The following is a 12,297-nucleotide window of genomic DNA, read 5'->3' on the forward strand; positions in this document are numbered from 1 at the left end:
CACAAGATACTGACTTTTCAGGCAAACTTAAAAATGTTGCTCGAGTTACAGCCATTCTGTGGTAGTATTTTGTTTGCAGATTATTTTGCTATATAGCAAAATATGCAGTTATTCTGAGTAACTTGCAAATATCTGAAGTTTTTAGTAGATTTTGGAAGCGACCTTCAGGTAGGCTAAGTACATATAATTATTTGGAAATATTTTGCTCTGCTGATGTTCCCAGCATTATCTTGGATTTCTATAAGGGGAAACCTTTTTGTTCTACAGAACAAATGTGGTTTTCTTTGAAAATGTGGAAAGTTATTTGGATGCAAGAAATACCTTGTGAGTTTTCTGTGTTTGTGAGTTATAAATGGCTAGCCTGAGAGCATTAAACTAGAAGAGAATTATGACTTCAAGCATAATTATAGATTTCCTATAAAGTGCTAGGGTTTGGGGTCAGTAACCTCGTTAGACTATTTACCGAAACTGAAGACAGTCGCAGTCTGCAATAATTGCAATTACCCTCCAGTTAGAAATCTGTTTCTACTCATTCTCTTTTTGGAATTTTGTTAGGCGCCTAATTTTAGTTTCTTCCTACCAGCAGATGGAGGTAATAGTGACACCTTTTGTTGTCATTCCCAGTGTATATGGGTCTTCCTGGTTCCCAGAGTACCATACCATTGACAGATGAGAGGAAGCCTTGAGCCATGAAGAAAATGGAGTGTTGGTAGGCCTCAGAAACTTTTGAGGTCTTTTAGAAATGTGCCAAGAGGCTTTGGCCATGAAAGCAAAATTCAGAATATTCACAATTACCTGACTGGATCAAACAGGGATTTGTCAAAGTCATGGTTATCTCTGTGTAGTGAGTAAATGAGATGCTTTAGAAGAAGGTGCAGGAGTGATACAATAATGGGTATTGAATATCCTTTCTTATTCCATTCTTTATTAGCTCTTCCAGACTTTTTATCACTCTCAATGTTTATCACCTTTAATTCTGTCTTAAGTTATTTTCTTTTCTGCAGTGACATTTAAAATACTAGGGTAAGTAGTAATGTGCTTAGTTTTTCTCTTACACAATCATGATGTCTTTTTGGCACTTTCAGCCAAATAGGTGCATGTGGAATGTGCATAATAATTTTCTTGAGCTGATGGCTATTTTAGAGCCATATAGTATGGGTTTATAACACAATTTTTGTCTCGATGTGTGTGAAGTCGTATCTAAGAATCTTGAATTTTCTTCATCTTGTTAACTATGCATACAGATGATTTTTAAGTTCCCTTGGAGTTTTTTATCACCCCATCCTATTCTTATTAATATAAACAATGTTGTTGTGTATTTTTGCACACCCACCCACATTGCTTCTTCCAAATCAATTATTGTACACTAAATACTGTCTACAAAAAGAGATTGTGAACCTGGATAAAAATGCGGATAAAGACTTGTCAGGGCAAAAATCTTCTAGTCACCTCTACTCTTCCATTATTTTTTCAGATTTTGATTTTTGAAACTACTTTTCATCTTTCTATGATCTCTTTATATCCCTTAATATAATCTTCAGCAACATTTTATGCCTTTTTATACATTATTGTAATAACTCCTTTCAAGTCTTTTTAAAGATTAGTAGAACATAGTTTTTGTGAACTGTACTGGGTGCTTCACATGGCTAGCCAGTTTTATTTTGAGGTGATTTTAAGATCATTAACTGTCCTCTGGATGCCTTTCAGAATCCTTTTTGTATAGACCTGTTTATTGGCATTTCTCCGTTGTGGCCACAACCGTTTATAATTCGGTGCTAGCAAATATATGCAGATAGTTCATGTTGATGTTCTTTCCAAAACTTAGATGTGAAGCTTGGTGGGCTGCTGACAATACTTACTGACAGATTTCCTCCAGTTCTTCCATTATTTTTACTTCTTAGACTCACATGTTGTATAACAAAAAAGGCTTTAGGATGGGAGTCTTCATGCAGATCTCTAAAGTAATGACTTAGTATGGAGAAAATGCTTCTATCAGTCATACCTCTGTCTGTCTCTCACTTGCTTCATTCCTTCTCCTTTTTCTTTTGCCGTATCCAGTGGATCTGATTTAATTTTTCAGGTTTTCTCCTTGTGGCACAGCTGAGAAGTCAGAACATGTAGACACATAGAGCCAAGCACACATAGGTTTTCTTACGTGTCTTTTTTTCTGCCTGCTGTAGCATGTCTTTGTTGTCTTTATAAGGTCAGGTTTCTTTCAAGTTTTTATAGTTCAGTCGTTAACTGGTGAGGGTTTTCTTTTTTTTTCTGTTGTTCTTGTTGTTGGTTTTGTTTTTAATGGAGATATTTTTGTTCACCCTTGTGCGCTTTTATATGTCACTGCTTTCATTGGACCCTTATGGATTTTATGGCCTTTATTTTAGGTCTATTATCTTTCTGGGTAGCTATATGTTTTCATTGCATTCTCACTGTTTAAAGATAGTGACACATCCCTTTTTGATACCTTCTGCTTTTGGATTTTGAATCTCGTGATAGTTTTGTCCTTTGTAGTGGTTTTACTGTTGCAAATTCTTAAATTAACTTCTGTCTACAAATTAAGAACATCCTTCTCTTGTGAGATGTAGAACAAGCTTTCAAAGCATTGATTGCATTTGAGAAACTGTTTGTCTGAAGATTGGTTTGGTCTGCTGTTCAAAAAATGTTTCCTCTCAAGTATGAAAGTAATTGAGGGGAGGGTGAAGGGGAATGGGGGAGTGTGGTGGAAAATCCAGATTTGGTATATCCTAGTAAGAAATGTTATGGATAGCAACAAAACCGTTCCCATGACTAATGGTCACTTCTGCCCTGAAAGGAAACTCTACTGAAGTGTCATAAACTGGCATATCCAAAGCAATTGTAAAGTTTGAGGTAAAAGTCCAAATACAAAAATATCACTGAGTAGAACTGAGTCTTATGTGCTCATTCCTCAGACTTCCATCTCTGCAAAGCTGCAAAACTAGAAACAATTTTTTTATCCATGATCTAAAGAATACCTGCTATCTGGTCAGCAGAATTGAAGAGTTACTTGTCTGCTTTTCTTGAATAACTTTGGAAGTAAATCTTTTCTCTAGTACAGCTTTTTTTAGAGGAAGAATTTTTCTTAACCTCACAGTATTGAGAATCTGTTTCTGATTTGCTTCTAGCTCAGCCTCAATAAACAGAGGCAATTAGTGGCACTCTTTGTATGTAAGAATCATACTTGATATGACAGCAAAACAGGACTTTTCCTGAATTAATTTCCTACGTCGTGCTGAAAGTAATCAATTCATCTTTATTTGCATCTAGTATCGCAGCCTTTTTACTCTGTCTAGATACCACCTGAAAGTAGGTTCCCATTACAGTAATTTTTCAACAGGCCAATTCTTCTCCAGAAATACTCAGAAAATTTTTGGCATTGGAGTAAGCTGATTACCATGCATGACAATCCTAGAATAAGAAAGGAAAAAAATTAAGCCATTTGTATACCACATGCTGAAGTATTTACACTCTTAGATGTCCATTGAAGGAATCCTACTAAAATACGTTACTGGGAGGTTGGGATGTTTCCCCTGCCCTGTATAGTCAAGGAAAAGGGGTGAATTTTTGAGGGCCTTCAAAAGGACAGTGTGTCATTTAATACTTTCAAACTCTTACCTCAGGAGGCCTTCAGTATCTTGTTTCCTTTTATGTAGATAGTGAATTTAGGAAATTACATTATGATGGCAGTTTTGATGACAGGTCTGTTTAGGAAAGCTTACTTCAGAGCAAGCAAAATGCTTTTAAAATCTGTATGAAGAGAAATAATATTTTGGTTACATGTTAAAATGAAATATGTAGGAATCTGTGCTGTGTGGGACTGCTGAAGTTATGACTCTGTCATATTTCATGCAAAAATAACGTGGTGCCATAACATCTTTAGTGAGTGGTGCATATAATTACTTAAGGTGCAAATTTGTCTCTCTTAGGTGTCAAAACATTGTTTTGAGGACCCATGCTTATGGGTTGGCAGTCTAGCAGAGGAGGAGATGTGCTCTACCTGTTAATTTTCTTGGACTAATATTGTGCTCAGCTGTTCTGTTAAATAACAAGTTGTGTACAGGTCTTGGTCATGTATTATTTCATGGATGTACAAGCTCTTCTCTGGGGAGTGAGGGGGCTGGAAATTGGTTTGTGGCTTGTTCAGATTGATACATCTACACCTGCTGGCAGGGGAAGGGTTTGCCTTCCAGTCTGTACAGGTAAGTATCTCAAAGTTGGAAAGTTAATGCAGAACACTTCTCTTTTTTTTTTTTTTTTCTTTTTTTTTTTTTTTTTCCTTTTTAAGCAGACTTTTTATTTTAAATGAGTAGATAGTAGCTGCATATGGTGAAATCAACTTGCTGCTAAGTAGTTGTTTGTCCCCCTTGTTTTCTTCACTGTAGTCTGAGGTTAGCTTTACTGAATGAAGCAAAAGAGGTGCGAGCAGCAGGATTGCGAGCTCTTCGCTATCTAATTCGAGACTCCAGTATTCTGCAGAAGGTCCTGAAGTTGAAAGTGGATTACTTGATAGCCAGGTAATTTTTCTCTTTTTTCTGTTGTAAATCGTACAATTGTAAGTCGCTTGCTTTTTCATGGTTGAGACAGGTTTTTTAATATCCTCTTACATTCTTGATTTGTAGTTGTATAAAGCCATTTTTCTTCAATATGAATAACATCCTTTGTAAAATAGAAGGATAATATATTACACAGGCTAGTACAAATAAAATGCTGTCCTAATATATGATATACTATGAGTAATACAAATTTCTGTTTTCAGACATAAATGCCATTAATCATAAATTAATCTGCGGTGTTCTTGGAAGGTTGAAACCTGATGAAAATCAGTAATTTTCATGTCATTAAGTTGTGTTATAGGAGATGTCATTCTTTGTATTATCATCAGGCTTTGGAGCCTCTAGTACAAACGTAGTTCATGCTCAAGAATTTGTATTTTAAGTATAACCCATGACTCAACAGAAGAGTAGCAACAGACACACGAACAATGAGATGATAAGATCAGCATGATAAGTAGATGTAAATGTTAGCATTTCTAGTGCTTCCTTAATTAAAATCTTCTTGGTTTTAGTATACTGATATAGATGTGTGTATTTCTGCTTATAAATATATATACATAGTCAGTTTTAGTGTGCTGTTTCATCTTGTTGGAGCAGAAGGACTTCTCTGATCACCACATGTTGATGTGAAACATTACTAATACTTTGTTTAGTCTCATTTGAAATTACAAATGTCATTATGCCTTGCCATAGTATATTTGAGAACATTCTAGTGATTTAATTTTAATGAAGAAAACTGGAAGAATATAAAGCAAAGCTGATTGACCAATCATAATGAGTATGCGTGCTGAAAGGCAGAATTTTTTAAACAATCAGTCATAATACTCTTTTTATTCTGTTTATTCAATTTCATAAATATTAACACAAATTGTTAACAGTTAAGGTGAAAGTTAATGTTGTAAACAAAATGTGTTTTTTTTTTTAACTTGTTTTAGGTGCATTGACATACAGCAGAGTAATGAAGTTGAAAGAACACAAGCACTTCGATTAGTCAGAAAGGTAAAACCTAATATATGGTCTTATCAGCTATGCCTGTCAGTCATACTGACTCCTGGTTTTCTTCATCAGCAGTTTTTTTTTCACACAGTCTCTAATACCATATTTTGATTTGAGAAGAAATTATAGCTGATACTTCAAAAGAGAGAAGGAAGGATAGCACTGAGACTTGCTTTGATTTTAATCTCTCACCACTGAGGATCTTGAGTGGGTTAGAAAAATCCTGCTAATTTTCCTTTGATAGAGATCAAAATGGACAAGATTTGGGAAAAACTTCTCAAATAATGAATGCAAGGGTATAAGAACCATATATTAAGTTTCATCTAATGACTTAAATTTGTTATAAAGTGCGTTTTAAGGATCTGTGAATCAAGGATGGGAGATTTTTCTGCCATTTGAGATATGAGACAAATTGCTAACGCTGGAATAATCAGTTGAAGGAATGTTTCTGGCCTTATTGCTTTATCCATACAGGTTCATGCTGTTCATAGTTCTTAGATACACAATGTGACGTAGGTAGTCTGTGGTAGTTACTCTATGGTGTACCCACAGATTTGAGATGTTTGAAGCTGGTAGTTGCATTTGCAAGTTCATTTTACAGAAATTGGCATATACAGCTGTGGAAGATATTCTGCCTTTATACTGGACTTATTTATTCTTTATCGTGCTTATATTCTTCTACTGAGCATCTTAGCAAAAACTACCTCAAGTAAAATTTGAAGTAGTTGGAAGAGTGGTTCCCCAGGAGCACTGTGTGTTTAATCTGTTTTGTATGTATATGTGGTTTTTTACATATATATTTAAGTTGAGAATATGGAAGTGTGATGTGCAGTTTCTTCTCTTATAATAAGCTTACTTGGTTTCTCTCTTGTAGAAGAGATAATATGCTTGATTAACTGTTGCACCAAAGAGTTTTAAAGCTGCAAAACCAGCCCCCACTCCTCCCCCAAACTCAAATGAACAGAAATCATAACCGTAAAGGAATGGATCCTTGAGGAAGTCACAATGTATAAAAGTTCTTCGCTGATCTGCTTTAAAAAGAGAGCTTCAGTGTGGAGCCAGAATAACTTAAATCAGAAGAGGAATGGAAACAGATTTATAATTGGTTCTATTTGGGTCAGAAATATGTCCTCATTTTTCCTGGGCTTTTTTGGACATTTCCTAGTTGATCAAAGACTTCTGTCTTGCTTGAAAGGAACGAGACACAGCAAGAGAAGCAACTCCATTAGTTTGATTTGAAAAAATGATCCTGAAAGATAAGCATTTAAAAAATCATAGAGCTGACCACCAGTTCTGCTTTCTCCTCCATCATTGTAGAAGGATGCTGTGCATGGGATGTACGTTCTTTGATGCTGAGAACTATACTGATGAAAGATTTCCCAACACCTTTTGCTACCTAGAATGTCCTTTTTTTCTTAAAAGACACTGTCAGACAAACAAAAAGCCAAGCTACCTGCCTACCAGTAAAATTAACAACTTTTTTGTGTCCTATCTGGGTTAAGCATGCATTGGCATAGGGCAGTCAGAGCGAGCTTTCTCAAGTACTCACAGGGAGTGCTGTGACATACATCCAGAACGGCACATTCCATATTTTCACACTTTCTTTTTGTTATCCTGCTCTATCCACCTTTTCCCATCTCTCCATCACCCTCAATATCTCACACTCAGTGGCTTGATATCAGGATTCCTAAAAGCTTAGACAAAGGTCTAGAAGAGGACAGCGCATGGCAGATAAAACAGAGTTAATTCATTTGTGCAGGAGGTGATTTACTGTGAGCCACGGAAGAGCTGAACTGGGTTCCATCAGCATCACAGAGCTATTTTCAGTTTCAGATTCTGGATGTGCTTCTATAATCTTATCCTTTGATAGAAAAAATGCTTATGTAAGAATAGATACAAAACTTCAGAATTAAAATAGTCTCTCACTTTCTTTTCATAGAGTAGAAAAAGAGTCAAAATATAAAACGTCCTGTTTAATGAATTTATAAAATGCACTTAATAAATCTGTTTAAAAAAAAAAAGTGCAGGTTAAAGTAGTATAGGAAGAGAAAAATAAAACTTCAAACTTCTAAAATTTAGTCTCTGGGTTTTTTTTAAGGCTTTGAGTGCTCACTCTCTCTTGACTGTAGTCACATCTATATTTCCTAGTAGGAGCTTTGCAATTTAGCAGTGTCTTTAGCCATGAAAAGAAAGGCATAAAGTTGCTTCAGAAACTTTCTCCATCTAATAGAAGTCACTAAGACCATTTTTTATTAAATAATTTAATAGGCAGGACGATGTTTTTATTTTCGAAGCAGAACTCGGGGTTAGGTACAGTATGAGCCACCTTCTTTCTTCCTCTTCTTCAAAGGAATCTTTAAACACCAAAGACATAGTCTTTGTTACTTATTTCATCATAGCTGCTTGTAAGTAGTCTTGCATCACCAGTACTTGGTCTTTAGAACTTCATTTCAATACACAGAGCAGAATGAAAGCAAATGTGAAGGCTTGTATTTATTCTACTAATGTAGATTGGTATGCTCATTCTACTGGTAATTCTTTTTGCTTCATAGCATTGTAAAAGTGAAAGACTGTGTGGGTGGGGAAAAGTTTGTTTTTTCTTTAGAGTCCTAACTTAAAGCTTCCTGTTTTGTGGGTGACAACATTATATATGACAAGTTGTTTCTCAAAAACACATTTTAAAAATTAACTTGTTGAAGTGTTCCAGTGTATTTGTCAAAATGGTTGATCTTATTTTAACATACTCTGCAAAGAAGACAAAACAATTAATTCCCTTTATCTGAACAAATATCTGTAAGACATCCAAGGGAGCTGTAAAATGAATATAGGACAAAACAATTTTGGAAAAATAATGAAGATAAGCTTGCTTTTGTTGGAAACAAAAGGGATATTAAACAAAACCTTTGGAAACTAGCTTTAATTATTTAGATGTTTGATGGACTTTTTTTTTTTTTAACATCTCACTTTCATTTATTAGTAGAAAAAAAAATTGACATGGTTTAGTGGGCTATAACACATTACGTTGTTCCCTTTTTAAGCAAACTACTTCCTCTTTAGTAATACATCTGTTTAGTGATGTTCATGTTCCAGAGTAAAGAGGATATGTATATTTAATTTTCGCAAACTATGAAAAAATGTGAACAGTTACTCAGCCTTTGCAGTCAAAGCCTCGTCTGGGGGAGGGCAAGGAGTTGGTGGTATTGGTTGGTTGTTCTGGTGCAGGGGTTTTTTGCCTTTAATGTGTGCACAGGATTTTGCTCCTGAATCTGGTGTAAATTCTGATCATCCTAAACTTGGCAGCTGAGGATTTCCAAAATGTAGGACTCTTCAGTAGTGTAAAGGAGCATTGACTATTAAATGCATTGTTCTGTTTTGTCTCAAATTTATTGCCTTTTTCTTTATTGAAGAATTAATTGATTTAATAGGACACAGGTCTTGTTTTTATCTTTGCTTTCAGTTTAATGTGTTTAAAATGTGTGTGCGTTTTTTGTGCCATAGTTATATAACTTATGATGAAGTTGAATTACACTGCAATTCTAGGAAGATCAGGAATGATACAAGAGGATTGTAGGGGTGTTACTGACAGTTGTTTTCCAAATACTATGGCAGCTTCTTCTTTGGCGGTCCTTTTTTGTAGTCTGCAGCAATCTAAGGATCTCAGTATGAAACAGGAGATTTTAGTCTTGGCTAATGAAACAGTTGAATAGGTATTGAAGAAATCTTCTAGGAGAGTTTGTAATCTACTGTGTCGTTGGACAGCATTCATTGTTAATAAAGAGATTCTTGGAAAAAAAATAAGAAAAATAAGAAAATTCTTGGAAAAAAGAAAAACGCTGCAGTGAGTGCATAGTTCTCACTGAAGCAGTCATCTTTTTAACCCTTTCCTGTTATGACAATATAATACAAAAATAAAGTGAAGCAGGAAGAGAATGGTAAAGTAAATTGACAAACAAAGAATTTCAAGAACAAAAGAAATAGTTCTGAGGATTAGCCAGATATAACCAAGTAATAGATGAAGTAGTCTGTCTGGGTGTATCTAGGAAACAGATTGCTGGTGAATCTGTGAGTACGTTGAGTACGTTTAGAGAAATACTGTGAAGAAACCAGAGGGCTTTTTCTTTCGTTTTTGGCAGATGATCACTGTGAATGCATCATTGTTCCCCAGTTCTATTACTAATTCTTTGATAGCAGTTGGAAATGATGGTCTTCAAGAAAGAGACAGAATGGTTCGAGCATGTATAGCCATTATCTGTGAACTAGGTAAGATAACTGAAAGCTAATTAAGAAAAATTTTTATATGGTTGTCATCAGTTTTCTAAGAGATTCTTTTCTGTGGGTTTGTGTTAAATAGATGATATTCAAATAATTAAGGGCATAATCAGATGTTAAATATTCGTAATGTCATTTTCATGGATTTTAGTCATTAGTTTGATATAAACTGAAACCACTTTAACTTAAAATCAAAATCTCTTTAAGTACCTGAAGGTATCAGGTGCTGTTCTTTCCATTTAGACTTGCCAATTTTTAGTTTACATTAAAAACATTTCCCTGCTGCAGCTGATGTTTCTAAAGCTAATAGACTGAAAGAAGGGAGAATTCCATCCGTGAAATGCTGACAAATGTACAAGATTTTGGAGAACTACAAAACATCTTCCTTTAAATTTCTTTACAGTGGGTACTGTGGTTCGCTGGCTTCTGGAAGTCGGTGTATGTGTCCACCATGTAAAGGCTGTCTGGATGGTGGTTTATACCAGCTCCCTATACTTGTCTGTGGGTGCTGATTTTCAAAGTTTTTTCAAAATAAATCAATATGAAATAACTTCAGCAGTGTTTTGAAGACAAACTTCTGTTTTAAAGAAATAAATGATCTGTTACTCTTTGGGGTTAGTATAAAATATTTATACTAGAATATAAAAGATACTGTATTTTTAATTTATACATTTCATAATCTCAATTCATTGCTAATGTCAGTCAGTTCCATTAAAAGCTTTACATATGCCTCAGCAGTGTTCAGGAAGAAAAATATAAATGTACTAAAGAGACAGGTTTGTCATATTGAAGCTGTGAAATGTTTTCTTTCCTACCACTGGTCAAAGTGATGTGTTTTTCTTTATTTAGCGCTTCAGAATCCAGAGGTGGTGGCTCTTCGGGGTGGTTTAAGTACCATCTTGAAAAATGTGATTGATTGTCAGCTGAGCAGAATAAATGAGGCTCTCATAACTACAGTTTTGCACCTCATTAATCATCCAAAGACCCGACAGTATGTGCGAGCAGATGTAGAATTAGAGGTGGGTTCAGTTTTACTTATTTAGTGACAGAAATTAAACATTGTATTAATAACAAAAATGTTTAAGTTTTAATCTCAGATTTCACCCTCTGTGTTAGTGCAAAATCTTTAAAATATAACATTTTAGGCTAAGAGCATAATGATTTATAAAGCACGAATAACATGACAGATTGGAGTGGGACTGAGGAAAGGGCAAGACCCATTTAACTGTATTCTCATGTGAAAGTAATGCACGTCTTTGTCTTTTTTTTTCCTTTTTCTTTTTTTCTTTTTTTTTTTTTTTTTTTTTTTTTTTTTTTGTTTAGCGAATTTTAGCTCCTTACACAGATTTTCACTACAGGCATAATCCAGATACGGCAGAAGGACAACTCAAGTAAGTGCCAGTGCTGCTACTTGTGCTGTCAGTTGTTTTCGTTTTCATCGTACTGGAATTGAACTATTTTTATTTCCAAAGTGAAAATAAAAGCATCGACCTAATGCTAAACAAACATCTAACATTTAAAAGAGCTTGTTTAGCCCAGAGAAGAGAAGGTTTGGGGACACGCTTCCTCAAATAGCAGCTTTTCTAATACTTATGAAGATGATGTAGCCTGGGCCCTTCATGGTGGTGAAGGGTGGGAGGACAGGAAGCAACAGGACGAAGTTGAAACAAGAGAGGTTCCAACTTGATTTAAGAAGTGAGGAGGTAGGGGGTGGAATTTTCTGTGGGGCTAGTTAAGTGTTAGAATGGGCTGTGCAGCGAGGTCCTGTAGCCTTCGTGCTTGAGAGTTACTAAAACCCAGTTGGATAAAGTCTTGAGTGTAGCCTGGTCTGGTGTCGTGGTTCAAGCCCAGCCAGTAACTCAGAACCACACAGCTGCTTGCTCACTCCCCCACTTCTTTCCACCCCCCTTTCCCCTCCCAGCTCCCAGAAGGATGGGGAGGAGGATCAAAAGAATGTAAACTGCACGGGTTGAGATAAGAACAGTCCAGTAACTAAGGTATAATATAAAACCACAACTACTACCACCAGTAATGATAATGATAAGGGAAATGACAAGGGAAGAGAATGTAAAACTAAACAGGTAAAAGGAAAAGAAAACAATAAACACAAGTGATGCACAATACAATTGCTCACCACCCGCCGACCGATACCCAGCCCAACCCAAGCAGTGATCTTGGGCCTTCTGGGTAACTCCCCCCAGTTTATATACTGGGCATGACGTGCTGTGGTATGGAATATTCCCCTGGCCAGTTTGGGCCAGGTGTCCTGTCCCTGCCCCCTCCTGGTTTCCCATGCCCCTCCTCAGTGGCAGAGCATGAGAGAGTGAAAAGTCCTTGATCAGAGTAAGCATTACTTAGCAACAGCTAAAAAATTGGTGTTATCAGCACTGTTCTCAGGCTAAAGTTGAAAACACAGCACTGCACCGCTACTGAGAAGGAGAAAAATAACTGTTACAGCTGAACC

The 12,297-nt window shown here is 35.8% G+C and overlaps 1 protein-coding gene across 4 annotated transcripts in view; it reads left to right on the forward strand.

Moving 5' to 3' along the window:
• Window positions 1-12,297, forward strand: part of RICTOR (RPTOR independent companion of MTOR complex 2) — a 90,454-nt gene that overhangs the window by 27,853 nt on the left and 50,304 nt on the right. For 2 of the 4 annotated variants that reach the window (XM_030511744.1, XM_030511745.1), the window contains exons 5-9: window positions 4,398-4,529; window positions 5,504-5,567; window positions 9,698-9,824; window positions 10,683-10,852; window positions 11,157-11,224. In XM_030511744.1, coding sequence (XP_030367604.1) covers window positions 4,398-4,529; window positions 5,504-5,567; window positions 9,698-9,824; window positions 10,683-10,852; window positions 11,157-11,224 — 561 coding nt within the window. Of the gene's footprint in view, window positions 1-4,397; window positions 4,530-5,503; window positions 5,568-8,157; window positions 8,171-9,697; window positions 9,825-10,682; window positions 10,853-11,156; window positions 11,225-12,297 lie in introns of those variants that run through there. The other 2 variants (XM_032919636.1, XM_030511747.1) reach the window with 2 other exon arrangements.

The sequence above is a fragment of the Strigops habroptila genome, chromosome Z, assembly GCF_004027225.2.
Source record: "Strigops habroptila isolate Jane chromosome Z, bStrHab1.2.pri, whole genome shotgun sequence".
Lineage (NCBI taxonomy): Eukaryota > Metazoa > Chordata > Aves > Psittaciformes > Psittacidae > Strigops > Strigops habroptila.